General features: G+C 32.3%; 1 protein-coding gene across 1 annotated transcript; it reads right to left on the reverse strand.

Moving 5' to 3' along the window:
• On the reverse strand, positions 1 to 23,197 carry LOC111702108 (guanine nucleotide-binding protein G(o) subunit alpha). Its single transcript, XM_023473685.1, has 10 exons — positions 22,823 to 23,197; positions 15,999 to 16,089; positions 14,308 to 14,428; positions 8,567 to 8,700; positions 8,300 to 8,428; positions 7,396 to 7,525; positions 3,104 to 3,196; positions 2,201 to 2,261; positions 1,661 to 1,851; positions 1 to 664 (listed from the first exon to the last, which is right to left on the reverse strand). The coding sequence occupies exons 1-9, from the start codon at positions 22,938 to 22,940 to the stop codon at positions 1,664 to 1,666; spliced, it is 1,065 nt and encodes a 354-aa protein (XP_023329453.1). The 5' UTR covers positions 22,941 to 23,197; the 3' UTR covers positions 1 to 664; positions 1,661 to 1,663.
• Positions 23,198 to 23,558: the final 361 nt, after the last annotated feature.

Here is a 23,558-nt window from a genome sequence, read left to right on the forward strand (position 1 = left end):
TTTTGTTCTTGAAGTTTATTCTGATGATACAAATATGAATAAATGTTTTGAGTTGTGCTGACGATATCTCCATCCCAGCCAGTCGTATAATAATACTGTTATCTGGGAGAATAAACTATTGAAAAAATACAGATTTTTTAAAATACAAAATTCTAAAATTCCAGCGGGTGATGGAGCTAACTCAGAGTTAGCAGTCGAGTCAGCGTTTTAAAACAGCTTATCTGGATAAGCTGATAGGTCAGCTGATTTTCACTATTGATTGAAGGATTAAATAAATGAGGGAATCTAGATAAGTCTGCGGTCCTACAGACAAATGTAGAGATCTTCATTTTCGTGGATTTTTACTGGACTCCACTCGCTGCTGCTCGCGTTTCCTGGCAGATTTTCGGCAGCCGACGAGGGACGGTGGGCTGATCGACTTATTTGAAATTTCACAATTCTGGATTCAAGAAAATCCAATAACAAAAGTATAGAACTTATAACCTTTGATAAAACAAGAAAAATGAGTGAAATTCACAAAAATGAGACAAAAGTAATAAAGAGTCTGTTCAGCTCTTGTGCACGACATCTGTGTTCGATATATCGAACTAAATATATATATTGATGACTGGATGGGTGGTTGTACATGGACTTGATTCAGTTCTTCATAATCCAGACAAACAAACTGAAATACAAAAATTTTATTTATTTAAAATATAAAACCAGTTTTTTTTTACAAAAAAAATGTTTTGGCAGAAAAGAGACGATCATGTAAAAAAACTACTTCATCATGTTAGGACCTATTTTTGATCACAATTCTAAACAAAACAAAACGTTTGATTTTTTCAATTTTAAACTCTGACAAGCTCTTAAGTTTGGCCCGACTAGGAATTCAGAATTTTTTCTTTAGATTCTTTTTTGGTTTTAAAATTAAATTCAGTATTGGCGGAAAAATTAAAATGAAAAAAACAAAATTAACATGTTTTAGGAATCTTTTATTTCCGCAACTGCATTTTGTAATTCTCCTAAGCACTATAAATGCTTAGCAACAAATTACAAAACTTTAGGGATTTCAACATTTGCATCTTGATGTATTTAGGGGTTTGTATGGAAAAGGAGTTGAGTTTTTGCCACAAACTCTAATTTTCTAATCCCTATATCTTTGCAAGCTGATTGTGTAAACCTTTAATATTTCAAACATAGATTATTTTATCTATAACGATTCATAATTTGAAATATCTAAGGTCTACGACATTGGGTTGCAAACATATGGGGATTAGAAAAATCAGAGTTTGTGGCAGCAACTCAAATCCTTTGGTAGATTTTAAACATTGATAAATTGAGTTCAATGTAATTTTGTATTAGAATATTAATATTAAACCAAACTAAACGATATTAATATCAAATAAAATTGTGGAACAAATGTGAATCTTTTCAATAATTCCCATTTTTTCATTTTCATTTTAAATCTTAAAATTGACATTTAATTTTTATTTTAAAAAGAACAGCTTTGAGCCAAATAAGTCAAGCGGTTGCTAAGTTATGATGAAGAATATATTACTTGTTTAATGTTTAATTCTTTTGAAAACCTGAGAGCGAAACTTTTAAATCTTAAATCCGGCTAAATCCTAGAATTCCTAGGAATTCCGTGGAATCATAAGGAGTTACACTCTTAACTCACCGTCTAGTATAAACCGCAACCACGAAGATTGTTTGCGATGATGACGTCGGTGACGGCGTCGAAGACAAACTGTACGTTCTGTGTGTCGGTGGCGCAGGTCATATGGCAGTAGATCTCCTTTGTTGTAGACTTGTTTTTAGCTTCAAATTGTGCTTGGATATAGGCAGCAGCTTCACCATACTCCTGGGCGCCTAGCATACAATATAATTAGTATTATTATTTTTATTATTGTTATCATTATGGGTAATCTTTCCGCGTGTACCATTGGCGTTTAACCTGATTCAAAATTCTCACAGTTTTGACAAATGTATGTCCATGGCTACAAAAAAAAAATGGTTGGGTGGTATGGTCAATCTGAAAGCAAAGACTTGGCAACACTTCAAATAATGCAAGGTCAGAAAAGTTGTTTATAAATGAAAAGAAAAAAGTTTTTTGTCCTTTGAATAGATTCGTTATTCCCTTAACATGTAAAATCATCCAATAAGAATTCAAATCAGATTTTGTAAATATAAACATGCAATCTTATTACATATACTTAACCGGCATACTCTGGAAAGCAAATGGTGAGTGGAGATCTAAGAATCTTTTCTTCGAAGAGATCCTAAAATAGTAAACTTAATAAAACTGAATGTAATTAAGCAATGCACTTTCATAAAATTGGAAAAGTTACGCTTCAGAAATATTTAAACTATTTTAATTTTAAAAATAAATTGTTAAAATAAAATGTTCATTGTTCAAATACCAAACTTTTAGATAAAATTTTATAAAATCAACTTTATGATTACAGAAACAAATCAGCTAATACAAATTACAACGTGAGTGAACCTTCATGAAGGTAGAAAACTCACGTTTTAGAAGTATTCGTTAAAATGTTAGAATAAGAGTTATTTTTTAATACAGAAATATTTCTAGGAAAATTTGGCTAAAAACAAGATTTCTAAAAAGAAAATATGCTTATTAAATTTATGTTCAAAGAACCAAATCATTCATAAAATCAAAAAAATTTGAAGTTTGCAAAGTTCAAAAAAGTCCCTTTTTAGAAATATTCAACCAAAAGATTAATTTTTGATAAAAATTGTTTTAAAAAAAATTTTAGAGGGTAAAGGCAACCCTCGGTCTAAAGGTGCATGCATGATTCACAATGGTACCCCCTTTAAAACTGTATTTGATCCATAATGTGGAAGATAACGTAGTCTTTCTAGCTTATGAGGTGATTAATTCTAACAATTTCCTTCATTGCTTCTGCAAGCATATTTTAACTAATAAATTATAGAGAAATCAAAAAATACTTAATTTTCAAAGAGATAAACAAGGATACCTTATTCTTTTTTTGATCAGAGGTTTAAAGGGTACCGTTGTGAATCAGATATTCCAGTTTATAAATGGAATATCACTTGAAATAACGTCAACAGTCCCTTTAAAGGAAAAAACACCTATAATTACCTTTTTGTTGAGGAAAAGAATGATCGATGTGTCACCAAACCATTTATTGTTACAGATTGAATCAAACAATTTCAAGCTCTCCTGCATTCGGTTCTAAACATGCACAAGGTTAGATAAATAGATAGATAGATAGATAGATAGATAGATAGATAGATAGATAGATAGATAGATAGATAGATAGAAAATCCTGCGCCGGACGTGAAAACAAGTTGTAAGATAAATATTATTTTTTAAAAAATCTAAATCTTATGAAATATTGATTATTTACGAATAAGTCCAAAAATTACTACTTGTTCGGAATTAAATTAATTACTTTACGACCCGAGTCGTATGTTGCAACTGTCTGATCGAATTTGTATGCATGGACGCTACGCTACGCTTTTAACAAATTTCTCCTTATACCCGCAACAGATAGAATTAGGATTGGTAGCGATCATCATCGATAATTTTTCGCCGTAAGCCTATACACCCTTTTTATTTTCGCGAACAGGCCTTTAATGAAGGTAGTAATTATGTATGAACAATCATTTATATTTAACATTACACATCATATTTGTAAATCAGATATAAAAATAATAAAACATTTTAATTAACTATGAATATTAAAAGCATATGAACACTTAGCCTAAAAGCTTTTATTTCAAATTTATGTTTTTAATACATGTCTAAAAACTTTCTTTTTAACTTTTATCACTTTCCAGACTTCAACTTTAACAGTTTTAATTTATTTTGAAAACTTAAAAACTTTTAAGAAGTTTATCGGAGGCAATTAAAGTAATTAAAGAAATTAAACAGATTAAAGGGAAGATGGCAAAGTTTGCTACCAGACAAATGATGGTCTAGACTAAAAAAAAAAGGAAAAGTAGAAATATTTATTATTTACAGCATCTCGGTAAAAAAAAGGCTATTCAGATTGTTCGTAGACTTTTATTATCATTTTCTTTAAATAATTAAACAAAAGAATTAAGTCTTTGTCATAAACTCTAATTGTCTAATCCGCATATCTTTGCAACCCAATGCCATAAGATCTTAGACATTGCAAACCATAAATTCTGTTGGACCAAATAATCTATTTTAGAAATATCAAAGGTTTACATCATCAGGATAATTAGAAAATTTGAGCTGGTGGGAAAGACTGAATTCGAGATGCTTTTTTTTTCTTTGCAAATTTATTTTCTATTAAAATCTCATGAATATTTTAATAGAAAGCAAAGTACAAATATGTCAAACATGTTTCGTGTATGATTAAACTTCCCTAAACTCCATTACAAATATGTTTAAAATAATAAATATTCGAATTCAGAAAAGGAAATTGAAATCGGAAGTAGTCAGATCAATTGATATCAGATACAATTTTAAGGAAGAGATGGAAAAGGGGTATACCGTAGTTACACCTTTCATTAAGCAATGTAAGATAAAGATATATTAAATGGTAATGAGATAAAGAATATATAATATATTTATTATTATTAATAGCTACATTTTGGCTAGATTCAATGGAATTCTATATTAAAGAAACTATTTTAATTAATAATTAATAATTAATAATGAATAACCTTTGAAAATTCAAATTGTGACTTTTGTCTAACAGAATTCATAGTATGAAAAAAACCTACGAGATCAGGTTTCAAAGATATATGGCTAAGAAAAATATAATTTAAGGTAAATAATCAGTTTCTATCAGTTTCCTTGTAACGCTAACATGCATCACAATCACAAAGATAAAATGTCACCCAATTTTTTAATTTCGATTTAAAATATATTCAAATCAGCAAACTGACAGATAAACTGGAAACAGGCCAAATATTCAGACAAATACAAAAGCGCAGTCAGACACATTATCGACATCAGACAGATTTAAACAGAGTTTAAACAGACAGACAGAATAAAAGGAACAGACAATTTGTCAAATCGGACCTATTCTGACTTTTTACTTCATCATTAGCTAATCAGAAAATTTATCAATTCTTTAAAACAGTATTAAACTTATATAAATTGAGTAATATTTATTACTCAAAACTTAATCAAAACATTTTAAACTGTCAAATTGTTTAATAAAATGTAGAATGCATATAAAAGATTGTAGAATGTAATTAACAGATTGTAGAACGTAGATAATAAATTGTAGAATGTAGATAGACGATTGTAGAATGTAGATAAAACATTGTAGAATGTAGATTATTGATTGTAGAATGTAGATTATAGATTGTAGAATGTAGATAATAGATTGTAGAATGTAGATAATAGATTATAATAAATTGTAGATTGTAGATGACAGATTGTGAATGTAGATAAAATATTGTAGAATGTAGATAATAGATTGAAGAATGTAGATAAAAGATTTTAGAATGTAATTAACAGATTGTAGGACGTAGATAATAAATTGTAGAATGTAGATAAAAGATTGTATGTAGATAATAGATTGTAGAATGTAGATAATAGATTGTAGAATGTAGATAACAGATTGTAGAATGGAGATAATAGATTGTAGAATGTAGATAATAGATTGTAGAATGTAGATAATGAAGTGTAGAATGTAGATAAAAGATTGTAGAATGTAGATAAAAGATTGTCGAATGTAGATAATAGATTGTAGAATGTAAAATGTAGACACTTTTTTTATATAACGAATTGCACTTTTTAATGGATTTCATTCTGAATAGGCGCTTGGGTTTTATTGATTTAAATCTAGTTTGTTGACCTAAATTCCCTTTCATTTCTCCTCCTCCCTTCCCCCCCCCCTCGCTCCTTCTTGTGTGGGTTTCTTATGAATTGTATAGTATAGGGGAGAATGGATTTTATTATAAAAGGCTCCGCATAAAAGTTCTTACAATAGAAACCGGATCTCTCTTATGAAAAATAAGAAATTCAGGATGCTCTCAACCCCTGTTTGTCTCAGCTTCTTTTAGACTTTTATGAACCAAAAAAACAAAAATCCACAAGCAAAAGATTTCCCAATTGTGGCCAAGCTATAAATATGTGAATTGTGGAATTACTTCAATGATAACGATGTAGAGACTGAACAAAAGTTTACTGAATGTTGTTGCTTTAATTAATAAAATAGAAACGATAAAAGTAAAAATACGAAAACATGAAAGTTGAAACATAAATGAGGCCTAACTGACATCTAAATCAGTGTAGGATATTCATGTGTTTTAAAAATCAAAATCTAATATTTTTTAACTTTTTAAACAAACACATACACAACATTTAGTTTAAGGTTTGTACAATATTCGTAAAGAACAATATTAATATTTCAGAGGAATTTATGCTCTAACAACCAGCCCCCCTCCCCCTTCCTCCAATCTGACCCAGTTTAGAAAATTGGATAAAAACCCCATTTCCATATTAAATGGTACAAGGCTAACCATTAGTATAATTAAAATATATATAGAATAATATAGTTATAAATAAAAGGCATAGTTGAATTTAAATGTTTGACGTAAATTCAGCTAGACCTTCTAAATAAAATTTAAATTTAAACAACAGCAAAACTAATGTTTCGTTATCTTTTTTTTATCTTAAAATTGATTACTTTTAACTGTTGTCCTTTATAAAAGTGACTTTTAGGATTTAGTACGCAAAAAAGGGTCCCTGAAAATACATTGACATTGACATTATCACATGACGAGATGGTACAAAAGTGAAGTAATCATATCTTTTTAAAAAATTAAATGTATGTTTGTATCCAATAAACGTCAAAGGATTGTACTGAACCGATCGGGTCCGAATTTTGTGTGGCAACTCACATGACCACAAGGACGGTCAAATTTGACAAATTTGCCCGGAAAAATTCTACCAGTTTAAAAAAGAAAATTCAACGAAAATTTCTAGAGAACAATAAAAAAGCGACTTGAAAAGCAACAGTTAAAAACTAAAATTATTACCAAAAAAAGTTGCTCGGTGCCCTTCAAGCCTAGTCATATACTTATAATTATTCTAACTTATTGATAGTGATCTGATCGGGGTTTCAGATGAAATCTTTGATATTTTTTGTTTTACTGTTGATTGGAATTCGTGTAATTGTCTATGTTTAATGATTAATGTTTTGTTGTTTATTCGCGACATTTGATGTCGCAATGGGAAACTTAAACCTTTTCTGACCTTACAATTTAAAGCCTAAACACATGTATTTAACCATTTTTTCTTTTGTTCCCAAATTAACAAGGTGGAAGATGCACGAACAACAAGAAGAAAATGGAGATCAAGAAAAATAGAAAAGTCAAAATAGAATTTTATTAAAATTCAAATTAAAAATAAATATGTAAAAAATTATTTTTTTGTTGACTCACCGTGGTTTCATCTTCATGTAGAACTTGATCGTATTCTGACATAGCTACACAGAAGATGATCGCTGTTACGTCCTCGAAGCAGTGAATCCATTTCTTTCGTTCCGACCTCTGGCCTCCAACATCAAACAGCCTGGAAGGGGTCAGAGATTCAACTTTTAATTAATATTTAAATGTGATCTTTCTAAGGGCTTTTAATTTTAACTTTTAGATAATAAAAACAAAAAATAAAGTTTATTTTAATAATTTTTTCACTAATAACTCAAGTCAGTTTTTCTTTTGGCAAATGTTTCTAAATATGACCTCAATTTTTTCCTAAACGAAAATTCTTTTTAAAATGAAAGGAATATTTTTAATATGTTTCGTTATAGTATACATTACACGGGTACTAATACACTTGTTTCAGTTGCATGACATACCATGACTAATATTGCTTATATAATGTTGATTGAATTGCTTAAAAACTAGGCCAACATAATTTATGGTTTGGTATAATATTTTAGGATTCTTTAAAACTAACACGTTTATTTAGTTCAAGGTAATTATTAAAATAAATATTAGTTTCCTTACTTATTCAACATTTAAAAATGAAATTTCAGTGAATAACAGAAAGGTGAGGTATGGGGTTTTTAACTATACCCCAGGAAATTTATTTAACTCGTGTTTAATGTTTATGACACATTTTTACATTTCCTTCTCCCTTTTTAGCCACAAACTCAAATTTTCTAATCCCTATATTTTTGCAACCTGCTGATGTCACCCTTTGATATTTCAGACTTAGATTTATACTTAAAACAACAAAATTTAAAGTTTAGAATATCTAACTGGGTTGTAAAGAACTAGAAAATCATAGCTTATGACAAAGCCTCATTTCCTTTAAAGGTTTATGGTACATAATGTAACATACTTGAAGTTGAGGTTTTTAAAGGAGAAATGAACTTCAACGATTCCAGTAGTTTTCACCCTAGTCCGGAGAATATCTTGTTCCGTTGGTTGGTAATCTTTAGCTCCTAACCTATCCAGATCATCCAAGAAACTAAACAATAATAATAATAATAATATTAATAAAAATAATAATAATAATAATGATAATAATAATAATAATAATAATAATAATAATAATAATAAATAATGATACTAGTAATAATTATAATAATAATAATAACAAACTTACTATTTAGCTGAATCGTTTAGCTGATACTCGTTAGATCTGCTGAAACACTCCTGTACCCCTGAGTCAACCCAGAGTCGTTTCATCCCAGCCAGAAGCTCCTCGGAGAAGGGTTCCGTATCTTCCATTCTGCTCACCTAAACAGTACAGTACAGTACATGCGCATTCCAGTTGGGTCCGTATCCCATTAAAGGGACTGTAAGCGTAATTATAAGTGACCTTCCATTTATAAAGAGGCATGGCCGATTCACAACGGTACCCTTTAAACCTTTATCCTGGCCACGATGATGTAGATACGGCCACATTTGTATATCTGAAAATTGAGTGCCGGGAGACTCGAGGTTACAGTTTGTGGCCCTTTAATTCCCCGCCCTATAAATAAGAATATCTACGAAATCCTTGTTCAAGCACATTCTAAGTGACTTGGAAACTAACTATCTAACTAACTAACTAACTAACTAACTAACTAACTAACCAACTAACTAACTAACTAACTAACTAACTAACTAACTAAACAACTAATTAACGATAATAGATTTTTAATTAAATTCGGGGACCTAACAGTGAATTAGAAAATAAATAATAAAAAACATGTTGTTCCATCAGCCTCTCCGTAACTATCAACAATAATAATGTTTTTCAGTAGAAACAAATATTGTAATAGAACATTGATGCATGCTCAAAGAAATAATCTGGATTAAAATTGTGACGTCAATCAGAAACTGTAGAATGAGAAGATATTAATAAAGCAATACCTAAGTGTATTTAATGTTATTACAAGGCAAATTAATTTACTGTGGTAAGTAATTAAATCATCATTAAGTGAAATTGGTCTGTTTATACTGCACAATTGAAGTGTTCCATGTTTTTTTATTTTAAAAGTCGTCTTCCTATTCCTGAGTTTCTGATTCTTGCTATAATTAATTTTAATTATAATTGAAACGTTCTGAAATGGTATATAATTTATCTTTTGAATAATAAATAATAAGACAAAGTTGGATCTGTTACATTACATCTATACATTATACTTTATTAGATTATAGCCTAGCTATATCAAATATAAACATAGTGAGAAAGTACAAATACTAATGTATATCGAGAAAAAAACAAAATTTGTTTTTACTTTTTTGACCAAAACAGGTACACTAATAATTGTTGGATAACAATTGCTCTAAAACTGTTATTTACTCTATGGCGTTATCTTATAAAATAATTTTTTTAAAGAAAATAATATGATTTTTCTTCAAAACTCTAACGCCAAAAAATTGAGTATTTGCCACAAACTCTCTATATTAACAACCTGATAGTTTAGACCTTTGATATTTCAAACTTAGAATATTTGATCTAACAGAATTCATAGTTTGAAATATCTAAGGGTCTTCGACATTGGGTTGTAAAGATATATATATATATAAAGATTTTAATTTCTTTAAGTATATTTCACTAAGTTTGAAATCTTACATTTTTGCAATAAAAACTCTTTTTTTGAAGATCTTTTGAAATGAGGCAAGTTAAATTTCTAATATACAACCGAAGATCGGAACTTCTGTGTGAAGTATCATTAGTCTTGAACACTTGATCTCGATATCCAATGTTGGCACTTTTAAATTTGAGTATCAATGTTTCATCTCTTCAACGGGATATCAGATATTTAATTACTCCGCAACTTTATAATGGAATATCCTTAATCCCGATCGGTTAATTAATCTATAGATTAATAACATGAGGAGAACAAGCATTATTTAATCTCGAGATTAAGAAAAAGAGTGGATCAAGAATTAATCCCGATATCCATCATTCAAAAGTTCCCAGATGAAATAAGTATGTATCTCTAGCTCACTATTGGGCGTAAAATCAAAACTGGATAAGATATGAGTTCACAATATCGTACCAGTATTTTCTCATAAAGGAATTGAGTCGACGCAATTTTTGTTTCTATAATCCCTATATTATTGCAACCCAATGGTGTAGACCTCAGTTATTTTAAACTATGAATTCTGTTCGATTAAATCATCAAAGATTAAAATATAAAAGTGTTACTCCACCAGGCAGGTTACAAAGATAGAGGGATTAGAAAAATTTGAATGCTCTACACATTTCTTAAATAATCTTGTCTGCTGAAACCAAATACGCAGCATTCATGTAACGTAACAGAATAAAAAGGAGAAAGAAATTCGATTACTTGGATATAAATAAGAAGAACCCTGTCAGAGATTGGTTATGCATGCAATTGAATCAACAACAAAAAAAGATCTTTCTTCCTCATGTATATATATATATATGTATATATAGAGATGAATGAAATCTCCATGTTTTACGTCAGAGGAATTACATTTATATTTATACTTTGCTTGGGTGTCTGTTGTCATGTTTGTAGTTGATCAATAAACGTTAAATCTGCTAAACAGATCGGGCCCAAATTTTGTGTGGGACCTTTTTAGACTCCAGGGAATGTTTTCTTCAATTTTTTAAAATCCACAAAAATTGTAAATCCGCAACATTTTTATTATTATTTTATCAAATCGAGAAAATGCTGAAAGATTGAGCAACAGTTAATAGCGGAAATAGAAGGTGGGCGCTAGCGCCATGATAGTTTAGTTTCTTCAAAAACTAACTAACTATCTTTATTAGAAAAGAGAAGAAAGTGTGTCACACTAAACATGAGAGTTAAAAGACAACAAAATTATCGTCCTTGATCTTAAACATATAATGTAAATTAAAAAAATTTTACATTACATTTAAAACTTTTATGGCAAATTAGAATCTTTGAATTTAATAAGTTCTAATCCAAAAATCAAATAATTGATTGAGCATTTTTTAATTATCAATTTTTAATGGTAAAAAAATGGGGTTTGATTTTAAATGATTAATTTGTTTAACTCAAGACCATATGACTTAATCTTTAGTGAGCAAAGCAATTCCGTATTTTTAAAGTAGCTTTTAGTTCTTTCAATTGGCGTCTTAAAAATTGCTTTGATGGTTTATTTTTTTCTCGATAGACCATAGTAGATGAATAGGTTTACCCCCAGATAGACCATATGTAGATGAACAGGTTTACCCCCAGATAGGCCATATGTATTTGAACAGGTTTACCCCCAGATAGACCATAGTATATGAACAGGTTTAACCCCAGATAGACCATAGTAGATGAACAGGTTTACCCCCAGATAGACCATAGTAGATGAACAGGTTTAACCCCAGATAGACCATAGTAGATGATCAGGTTTAGCCCCAGATAGACCATAATAGACGCACAGGTTTACCCCCAGATAGACCATAGTAGATGAACAGGTTTACCCCCAGATACACCATAGTATATGAACAGGTTTACCCCCAGATAGACCAGAGTAGATGAACAGGTATACACCCAGATATACCATAGTAGATGAACAGGTTTAACCCCAGATAGACGATATGTATATGAACAGGTTTGCCCCCAGATAGACCATAGTAGATGAATAGGTTTAGCCCCAGATAGACCATAATAGACGCACAGGTTTACCCCCAGATAGACCATATGTATATGAACAGGTTTACCTCCAGATACACCATAGTAGATGAACAGGTTTACCCCCAGATACACCATAGTAGATGAACAGGTTTAACCCCAGATACACCATAGTAGATGAACAGGTTTACTCCCAGATACACCATAGTAGATGAACAGGTTTAACCCCAGATACACCATAGTAGATGAACCGGTTTAACCCCAGATACACCATAGAAGATGAACAGGTTTACCCCCAGATACACCATAGTAGATGAACAGGTTTACCCCCAGATAGACCATAGTAGATGAACAGGTTTACCCCCAGATACACCATAGTAGATGAACAGGTTTACCCCCAGATACACCATAGTAGATGAACAGGTTTAACCCCAGATACACCATGGTAGATGAACAGGTTTAACCCCAGATACGCCATAGTAGATGAACAGGTTTACCCCCAGATACACCATGGTAGATGAACAGGTTTAACCCCAGATACGCCATAGTAGATGAACAGGTTTACCCCCAGATACACCATAGTAGATGAACAGGTTTACCCCCAGATACACCATAGTAAATGAACAGGTTTAACCCCAGATACACCATAGTAGATGAACAGGTTTACCCCCAGATACAACATAGTAGATGAACAGGTTTAACCCCAGATACACCATAGTAGATGAACAGGTTTAACCCCAGATACACCATAGTAGATGAACAGGTTTACCCCCAGATAGACCATAGTAGATGAACAGGTTTACACCCAGGTACACCATAGCAGATGAACAGGTTTACCCCCAAAGGATGAGATTTTAGAGAGACGACTATACGGAATTTTTACTGCCATTTAAAGACTTTATTTAAGGCGGCGGGAAACATAATTTTCACTTGGTTGGAATCGTCATGTTTGAAGCGTTTTAAGTTGTCTTTACAGTCTCATCCTTTTTGGATAACCCTTTACAGAAAATGTTACAAATTTTGATATATTTGTAAACTTGTTTATATCATGAATTGAAGAAAAGAGTAGAATCAGCAATTTTGTAAACTTACACCCTTGCAGACTGTAGTTCAATCAAACTTGAGCTCAGGTTTAAAATTATTTATGAGTTTAAGACAGGAAACAAATTATCAGTAATTGGTAGGGAAAGGTCAGGTTTACTTCAAATAATGATATGGTTCATTATAGTTCTAATGCTTTATTTCTATTTATAAATTTAATAAGTGTACATGTCTGTATCTTTTCCTGTATTAATTCTCGTACATTTTATGTAAAATATCAGTAATTTAAATTGTAGCTTTTAGGCATAAAACAAATAGGCAAAACTAATCTTTTTTTGAGCAGGTTAATTCGATTTGATGGCACCCTGGACTAACCAGGGCCGGGTACTTTAATTTGAAATTAATTGAATTTTGGTTTAAGGTTCAACGATTTTTAATTACTCACTTTTTCGTTTAAAACGCATCAGCCGGGAAAAAAGTGTTTATGAAAAAGATATGTTTAATAATTAAAATTGGGATCGAAAGTCACAGCTTCATTTAATCAGGACCGAACGTTTAAATCTGCGTGAGGGCTAAATAAACAAAAAAAATTATATTAAAAAATATCCAAAAGAACACCCCGGCCTATATTTGTATTTATTACTTCATACATCTGAACATTTATTTGTTCAGTGTTATATATATATATATATATATATATAGCACTAGGTATGGCACTATACTTTGCCTGTGTATATTTATATATATATATATTTGTTTAAGCCATTGTACCTTAGCTTAGTCTAATCAATAAACAGTGTAATAAACTGTAACAACACTAATACAGGATAGAATAGGATATAATAGGATAGAATAGGATAGATTAGGATGGGTTAGGGTGGAATAGGATAGAACAGTATAGAATAGGATAGAATAGGATAGAATAGCATAGATTAGGATGGAATAGGGTGGAATAGGATAGAACAGTATAGAATAGGATAGAATAGGATAGAATAGCATAGAAATAAAGAGGATTTTATGGAATGGGACAAGAAAGTAGGACAGAATTAAGGACGGATTTTACGAACTATTGACAGAGGTTAGGACAGGCAAGCTAGGACAGGATATGACAGACTATAGGACAAGGAAACAGAATTGGACAGACAATGACGTGATAGGGTAATAATAGATACAAGAGAACGACCAGTCCAATAAAATAATATTAATAATACTAAAAAAGGAAGAAAAAAAATTATGAATCTGTAAATAAACCTACCACATCCATCACCATCTTGGCGTCTGCTTCTCTCTCGTTGTTGGTAAAGCTGATGTTCAGGTTGGGCATGGCCCTGAGAATAGCAACCAGGGACTGGATGGTGTTCGAGTACACAACAGGTCTGGAGTATTATTAATATTTAATTATTACTAAATCATTATTAATGAAAGTTTTAATTAGAAGCTATACATTTGCAGCACATGTGTTTTGAAGAATTATGGATTTGTAATTATGTTTTAGGATCCATGCTATTAAACTTTTACGACTAGTATTTTTACTCTACAGGGTACAGTGTACAATGCAATTGTACAGTCAGAACCGTAAAACTCTGGAATAGAAAGACGACTTTTCGACTCAAGTTATCACTTTTATTAGTCCAAAGAACATGAGACACGGGAATTGTGTAGACCAAAAGTGGAATTTGGACGGAGGAAAAGGTGGGAGTGGGTTGGTGGGTGGAGGGTGGAGATAAGATAGGGGTGGGTTTGTGGGAGTTGTTTGGTGTGAGTGGGTAGTTAGTGAAGGTAGGAGTAGGTTAGTGAAGTGGGAGTTGGTTTGTGGTAAAGGTGGGAGTAGGTTGGTATGTAAGGTGGGAGTAGGTTGGTATGGAAGGTGGGAGTGGGTTGGTATGGAAGGTGGAAGTGGGTTGGTATGGAAGGTGGGAGTGGCTTGGTGGGGAAGGTGGGAGTGGGTTGGTAGGGAAGATCGGAGTGGGATGATGGGAGTGAGTTGGTAGTGAAGGTGAGAGTTGGTTGGTAGGGAAGGTAGAAGTGGGTTGGTTGTGAAGTTGGGAGTGGTTTGGTAGAGAAGGTGGGAGTGGGTTGGTCGGGAAGGTGGGAGTGGGTTGGTAGAGAAGGTGGGAGTTAATCAGAGGATAAGAGTTTATGAAATATTTAAGAGAACCTGTATTAATCAGGGTATGAGATGAAGGACAAAGCTAGAGTACAATTATAAAACTTATTTTTCAGAGTAATTCAGACTTTAATTAAATTATCACAGCTGAGTTATAAAATTAAATTATTGAAAATTCACCGAAAAAAAAGAAAATCTGAGACATTTTTTTTGCGATTAAAAATATATACGGAGAAAATGTCGGATTTAAAATAAATTATAGAAAGCAAAATTTATTACACCAAAGTAGGGTTTACCAAATAGATTATCAATTACAATAGGTGGCGACAGAGAAATGAACCAATTATTATACACAACGTCACAGGTGTCAAATATAACAAGGAAAACGAAATTGTCTCACATTAGTTGACATGTTTTCCAAGATTAATCAAAAAGTGTAAAAACAGAGACTTAAGAACACATAACATTGCACTTTTTTACTGTAAGAAAGGCACTTTATTCTAAAATGATCACAATTATTGATAATTTTGAAGGACACAAAAACTGAATTGACGCTTGTGACGACAGAATACAACTGTACTGAGAGTGTAAAAATTCTACGTTGCCATCTATTGTACTTAACATTCTATCTGGGGTTTACAGTCTGAATTCCGTTGCGCGAAATTGTGCGCAACTGTTCTGGAAATGCGCAAAATTGTGCGGAATTGCTTGGAATTGCGTGGAGTTTACAGGGTTCTCAACTGCGCGAAAGTAAAATACACTGGGGATAGAAACCCTACAATGAAGAGGGGCACGAAGCGCTCAAAAAAAAACCAGTTTGAATGCATATGTTTATTTACCTATACTGCTTGAAATCCTCGCTTGTAAATCCACTTTCATGAATAATTTTCATCTGCTTCACTATTGTACTTTTTCCAGATTCTCCAGCCCCTAGAAAAATAGATAGATAGATAGAAAGATAGATAGATAGATAGATAGATAGATAGATAGATAGATAGATAGATAGATAGATAGATAGATAGATAGATAGATAGATAGATAGATAGATAGATAGATAGATAGATAGATAGATAGATAGATAGATAGATAGGTGGAGAGATACATAGAAAGATTGATAGATAGATAGATATTTATAGATGGAAAGATGAATGATAGATAGATAGATAAATAGATATATAGAATTAAACAAACATGGTGTATAATTATTTCCTGACCGTACAGTACATTACTACATTATATCTTTATCTACGGTTAATACACAGTTCCGTCTGGGATTCTTAGTTAAGGAGTTATGAGTGCGCAATGTTGTTAAGCTAACCCAGAATAAATCAACTAATTCATTATGTTTAGATGGTTTAAAATTTCAGCCTTCTTGGATAAAAAGAAAATTTTGATTTTAATTCGATTTGAGAAATTAAAACTATGATGATGAATTAAATATTAAAGAAACTATATCTTTATTCTTTTATTAAGTAGGAATTTTAAAACTTTGTGGAGGGGTGAAGGGGGGGGGGGGATTGCAATATTTACGAACATGTAGATTGTAGAAGGCAGTAGGTCAAATTCCACTTAGTATCTTGATACCCTGTATAATAGCAGAACAGAGACCTCAAGAATTTTCGTTTGGAGTGTCGACTATATTTTTAGTATAACAGACTTCAGAATCAAAATTTGAAGAATTTCCTAACCTCCTAAGCCTTTCGGAAAACTTGTATTTGTGTTCATTTAGCTGACTTTATAAATGATTTAGTAGATACTCAGCAACAGGAAGACTCAAGAAACATGTCAGTTGCACATAAAAAATAAGATCACTTTTTGCAAATTTTAAATTACCAAGAGGTTTATTTTATGTCTATAGTTTAAGTAAAAGTAAATATTTCCATTTACTGTTGTAGCGCCGATATAAGGATTTATATCTTGTCTCTGACTGGATAAGGGACTAGATAGAAAGATATATGTTACCGCCATACTATTTCTATTGGTTCAGAAAAGACAACAAACACATGACTGAACCCTGATTGGATCAGACGCTTATGGACTCGGCATACTAGAGTAATCCTTATTATTTTGATGAATACATGCCGCAAACCGGAATTCAAAGATGATCTTCAAGTCGTCTTTGACTGTCAACCCTGTATAAGTATGAACAGAATAGTTTTATAATCGGATTTTTTCTTCCCTAACTTTAAATCTCCAACCTCTATAGAATTAATGAATATTTAAACCTTAGAAGAACAAAATAATTAATCTGAATATTTTCTTATATAACTGTTTCTAAAAAAGTCAAAATCATGTAAGGGAGGTTAAAGGGGGGGGGGGTGTCAAGGGAGTAATTTTTTGTCCTTGAGATAGGGGGGGGGCATTAGGAGGGTAGTACATTGGTTTGTTTACTTTTATTCAGTGTTAGAGAGGAGTTGATGAGTCTTATCTTTATCCTTCTTCAGATAAGAATCTTGACATTTCTTCTAACTTGGGAGTGGGAAGAGTAGAGGGACAGGGGTGGGGGGCAAAAGTAAAGGGGGGGAGTTGAATTATGATCATTACCTGGAAAGTGTAGTCATCCATCCAAAGTTTAATTATCTTACTGCATTCGTTAATTTTCCCAACGCTGTGATCGTTCAACGGACAATTCCAATCGTTAATTTAATAAGTGATCGATCACTGTTAGTAAGACCAACCTTATGGGGGTGAAAGTAAGGCGAGGGGGGAAGTGAGGAGAGGGGGGGGGTTGAGTATGGATTTATTTGTGGGGAGTTAATTTGAATAATTTCAGAGCTTATTCAAGTGGAGGATCAAAAATGGTGTGTAGAAAGCCGCGGAGGAACGAATTGAAGAATACATTATTAAAATGAAAACCTAGGAGTTAAAAAAGAGAAACAGATTATCATTTTGTGAAATTTGAAAATACATTTTTAAAATCTTGAAGTATATGATTGAAATTTAAAACGTAGGAGTAAAAGAAGAGAAACCTATTAATTTCAATTTTGTAAAATCTTACTTTTCAACTAGTATAGTGGGGATTATGGTAAAATAACAACGTACGTAGGAGTAAAAAGGTAGAAACTATTTTGATTCTCTGAAGTGAATCGATAATTTCCAAAAAATCCTGGAGAATATGATTAATTCGAAAAACGATCGAGAAAAAAAATAAAATTCAGAATAACTTTGCAAAATTTTATGTAAATCGAATATTGTTGGAGGCAAATTTTTGAAATTTCTATTATCCATAAACCTTCCCTGGGGTCACGTGATGTGCCACACAAAATTTGGGCCCATTCGGTTCAGCCGTTATGAAGTTTATTGGATACAAACAAACAGACAGACAAGGAAATTATATAGATAGAAGAAGATAAAAAATAGAGAAACGTTTTTTCCAGTCGTTTTTCCAGTCGTTTTTGAAAATGTCACAATAATATTCGTAGATTCTGCAGTATACATTGCAGATTGAAGGAAAGGAGGGAGCCAGGGGCTAAGGGGCGGGGGTCATTCTCTTATTTGGTATCTGCATTGTAGTTAAGATATGGCATGTTGTTGTAGTGTATGTGTAGGGTATATGGTGTTATACAAACAAAGTTCTAAATATTGTTAATTATGGACTTAATAAAAGCATTTGACGAGAAAACGAACTATATTATATTATTATAATCCTTAAAGAGACACAGTCGCAATTTCAAGTAATTCTGCATTTAAAAAGAGTGGCATTTCAAATGCTTAACGACACCATTTACGTCACCATTTTTACTTAGTTAAAGGTTTAAAGGGTAAATTGGGCATGGGATTTTTTTAATGAAGTGGGTTACATAAAATTACATGCATAATCCCTTTAAAAAAGTTTATAATTAAGTTCTTCATATTTCTTGAACTTCTGAAGTGCACTCTCTAATAACATCTCCGTTTCTAAATTTATTTTAAAAGTTTTTTTAATTAAAGTTTTTGTTAATTCTAACCCTGGTACAATATGTACTATCAAAACGTAATTTCAAATAACCCTGCAAAGAGTGACATGTCCGATTGACAACGGTTATTTCTAACCATGGTACAATATGTAGAATTATAGCAAGTTGTAAATTTGAAAAGTACAAATATACACGGCCTGATCATGTAAATTTTGAGAAAATGTTGAAAAGAGATGAACGTTGTTTGTAAAAACAACTTAACAAGACAGCACAACAAAACTATTTATAGGATTTTTAGATAATCTTTCATGAAGGTTCTCTTATTGAATTTTCCAGAATTGGTTCTGGAGAATAAATGCACAAGAAGCTTTATATGAAAAATCCACAATTGAAAATAATTAATTTACTGAGAAAAGGATGCTTTCTTGGTTATACAAAGTAATTAAGTGGAAGGTACCATTGTGAATCGTACTTACCACTCAATGAGTTCAGAGACACTTAAAAATACGTTAACGGTCCCTTGAAAATTCCTTATTAGTTCGTTATACAATAATACATCTAATTGGGAGTAAGCAGGATCTTGCTTATTGAGTATGCGTTCAGTTTGACATGAAAACTAATTGGCAGGCCGCCATCTTTAATATTCCCAAATTAGGCATACTAAAGGTAGATAGGGGGTGTTGGGGGGTAGGGTCTGTGTACACATTTGACTGTGAATATTGCGAGGAACTGGCGTTTTCAAAACAATAACGAAGATTGTAAACAAATACCGGGCTTGCATACTGATGTTTATTTAACTTAAACCAGTTCCGTAGCCGTCAAAATAAGTCACCAGTTAAAAATGTTCACAACCCTTATCCCCCATACCTATAGTCAAGCCACCTTAAATATTCTTACATAGATTGAGTGTTCTACAATCAGTCCCAATACATAGTTTACTTTATCATACACCTTCAAATTGACAGCTAGGACTGGGCACTTTGTAGTTTTTTAATCCGTTTGTTAAAAATTATTCAAACTAATCAGAAGCGTATTCAGGGGGGGGGGGCTATGGGGCCAAGCCCGACCCCTGGACCAGTGAAATCTATTGATTTCAGGGGGTTTTCAGGCCCAAAGGGGTGCTGATACCCCCTTCTGGAAAGAAAATAAAATTAAGCCCCCCCCCCTCGGACAAATTCCTGAATACGCCCCTAAAACCAATATAATCATTGAAGAGCCTATTGACGCCATTTTAAGTGTACCTCCAGTTTTAGCACTCCTGTATGCCGAGTCCATTAGCGCCTGATCCAATCAGGGTTCAGTCATGTGTTTGTTGTCTATTCTGAACCAATAGAAAAAGTACTGTGGTAACATTTATCTTTCTATTCATCTCATTATCCAATTAGAGATATGAATCTTTCAATCGGCGCTATCAGTAAATGGAAATATTTACAATTCTACTGAAGCTCTAGTGTTAATTCACAACGTTGCCCTTTAAAACTCTATCTGAAGGTAACAAGCCTTTTTTCAACTTTGAAATCTTCATATCACGGATTCGGAATGCTACAAAGTATAAGTGGTTTGCCAAGGCCTGACGAAAATTAAATGTAGTCTCAGTTTTAGTTGTTGATGCATAGTGTTCGTAAATGACTAGGTCTTTTTGTGTGTGACTTTTTAGTTTGATATTTAGTATAACAAACAGACATTAACTTAATTGTTTTTTTTCTCCCCTCTTAAGAAAACCCAACGATTGACTTGTCAAGTTAATAATGGGATGGGGGGGGGGGGGGGGGGCCAAAAATATGGGGGGTTTAGCATGTTTTTACCACAACCGGTTGCAACCTAGACTAAATCCTGTCTACGCCCCTGAGTCGTCTTTATCTTAAGAATCTGGGAAATTCTGCATCAGAATTAGAATGTATCTAATACGTAATTTGTTGCGGCATTTTCCTCATGTCTAAAGATGCACAGTTGTATTTAGTGAGAATATAAACAAAATCTTAAAACAAATAGATATATCAAATTCACGGAGAAAACTATACTTAAAGGGACTATCCTTGTATTTACCTATGGTCCGCTTTTTAAAAAGTGGTAATTATTAATTCACAACAATAGCTTTGTATGGTTAAAAATGAAAGAGAATTCCGTGTTTTCAACTTTGAAAATTGATTGGGGTTTCTCTTCTTGCGAAATGGAGATCTACAGACACAATTGAGGAAGTTAACACAATTGAAACAAAAGTCCCTTTAAGTTTTATAAGTATAGATAGGTATCGTATATTTGACTCTGAAAAAAATTCTATTTTCATTTTACTTATAAGATTTTGAGACGTTTAATAAAATTTTTACTCAAAAAATGAAAATTAAAACTATAAAAATATTGAACAATGTAATAAAAGCAAAATTTATAGAAAATACAATTTTTAAATATATTTGAAATATCTCAGATTCTATTAGGAGGCTCTCGCAGTAAAACAAAACCAAAAAAATCGCTGCACATCTGTATTTTTAATTGTGAATTGTTTAAACATTGTCTCTTCAGGGCTATCATTATAGGTTCCCACGGGTAATAAGTAATCCTTATCACTTCTACTTATGCAAACAAAGAAAACAGGACAAAAAAAAACATTAAATCAACTTCGTAGAATAAATAAAAAAAATACTTGAAATATGAAAATATCGTAAATTACACTTAATTAATTAAATTACATTTTAATTAGATATATATCGTGTAATTATGGTATCCTTTGATTTTGATTTATACACAGCTGGAAAACTTAATTTATTATACCTAGAATATTTACTCGTTTTAAATTTTTCTAAAGGAATTTCTGGCAAAACTTAGAAGTTCAGTTTGAACTTGGAATTAGTTTTGACTAATATATAAATATTTCCTCGATATATATAACTTACTTTAAACTCTCCTAAGCTTTTTAATAAAAAGAAAAGGCCATAGAGGCAGTTTGGGACGAAACCCAAGATAAAAAGGAAAATTTGGAAAGAATGTTTATTTTAAGGTCCAGGAACCCGGAACAACCAGGGACTGGAAACCCAGAACTCTGATCAAAAACCCGGAACAACTAAGGACTAGGTAACCTGAACTCTAATCTATAGGCAAGGATCCCGGAACTTCAGATTAGGAACCAGGAATCCAGAATTTTAAACTAGGGAGCAGGAAACAGTAACTTTAAAGAATAGACCAGGAACCCAGGGCTTTAAACTAGGGACCAGGAACCCAGGGCTTTAAACTAGGGACCAGGAACCCAGTACTTTAAACACTAAGGACGGGGAACCCATAAATTTAAACTAGGGACCAGGAACCCAGTACTTTAAACACTAAGGACTAGGAACCCAATACTCTAAACTAGATCTAGGAACCTAGAACTTTAAACTAGGGACCAGGAACCTAATACTTTAAACACTAGGGACTAGGAAGCCAATAATCTAAAGTAGATTTGGGAACCTATAACTTTAAACTAGGGACCAGGAACCCAGTACTTAAAACTATGGACCAGGAACCCAGAACTTTAAACTTAAGGACTCAGGAAACAGAAACTTTAAATTATGGGACCAGGAAACAGGAATTTTAAATATAAGGATATGATTCATTAATATTTCAACAAAAATAAAGCCTTTACTATGAATCGATATGTGTATGAATATAATGCATATCCACTATCCAGTATATATATAAAGTATACACTCTACACTCTACATATAGATATATATATATATATCTCAAGCTTTCTCATAATTCTACAACTCCTGTAATATCGATAAATATCTTACCTAGTAGAAGCAGTTTTATATCTTTAGCAGCCTGTATTCCATCCTCTTTCAAGTTCTTCTCAATCTGCTTGCTCCGTGCACGGGAAGCGCGCTCCTCTGCACTCATGGCGCAACCCATGATAACGGCCTGGAGGGGGCCCAGGGCCACTGTGTTAGTAATTCATTATTATCGTAGACGTGAAAACGACGCAGCTGGTTTAGGAACTACTCTGGGTAGGACTAAACGCTAGCGGAGCTCCGGGGAGAAACCTCCGGGTTTGTTGGTCTCCACTTCTCTCTCTCTCTCTCTCTCTCTCTCTCTCTCTCTCTCTCTCTGTTAGAACAGTTGGGGACACTGTCTCAATTGTGCACAGTTAGGGTAGCTCAAGTAAACTTTAACATTTTTCACAGCATAATTTATCTGAAATCTTGAAACAAATGAGATGATTGGGATACAGGTTATGAGAAATAAGTTAAATAACATAACTTGTGTACCTTCACAAATATTTTGAAGGTGAAGGTTTGGAACTTTGTAAAATAGAGGTAAATCAACTCTTGAATTCCACACTTAGATCTACAAGATAAACTAATAATACAAAGAGGTTTTTAATTCCAAGTAACCCTTAATCGAGGGGATGAGCGATTCACAGGTGCCTTATGTTTAAAAACTGCAATTAAATAAATCAGTTTTAAAACAGAAAAATATGGATATTTAATTCATACTATATCAGACAAAGCCATGAAGAGTACCCTTGTG

The sequence above is a fragment of the Eurytemora carolleeae genome, unplaced genomic scaffold (assembly GCF_000591075.1).
Source record: "Eurytemora carolleeae unplaced genomic scaffold, Eaff_2.0 scaffold482, whole genome shotgun sequence".
NCBI classification, from domain to species: Eukaryota; Metazoa; Arthropoda; class Copepoda; order Calanoida; family Temoridae; genus Eurytemora; species Eurytemora carolleeae.

What these genes read in the sequence shown, in the direction of transcription:
- LOC111702108 (XM_023473685.1), bottom strand. Translation starts at nt 22,940, where the DNA reads ATGGGTTGCGCCATGAGTGCAGAGGAGCGCGCTTCCCGTGCACGGAGC. An exon ending in GAGGATTTCAAGCAGTATAG is followed by an intron (nt 14,429 to 15,998) that starts GTAAATAAACAT and finishes ATAATACTCCAG; the next exon opens with ACCTGTTGTGTACTCGAACA. An exon ending in TTTAAAAACCTCAACTTCAA is followed by an intron (nt 7,526 to 8,299) that starts GTATGTTACATT and finishes GACCCCTTCCAG; the next exon opens with GCTGTTTGATGTTGGAGGCC.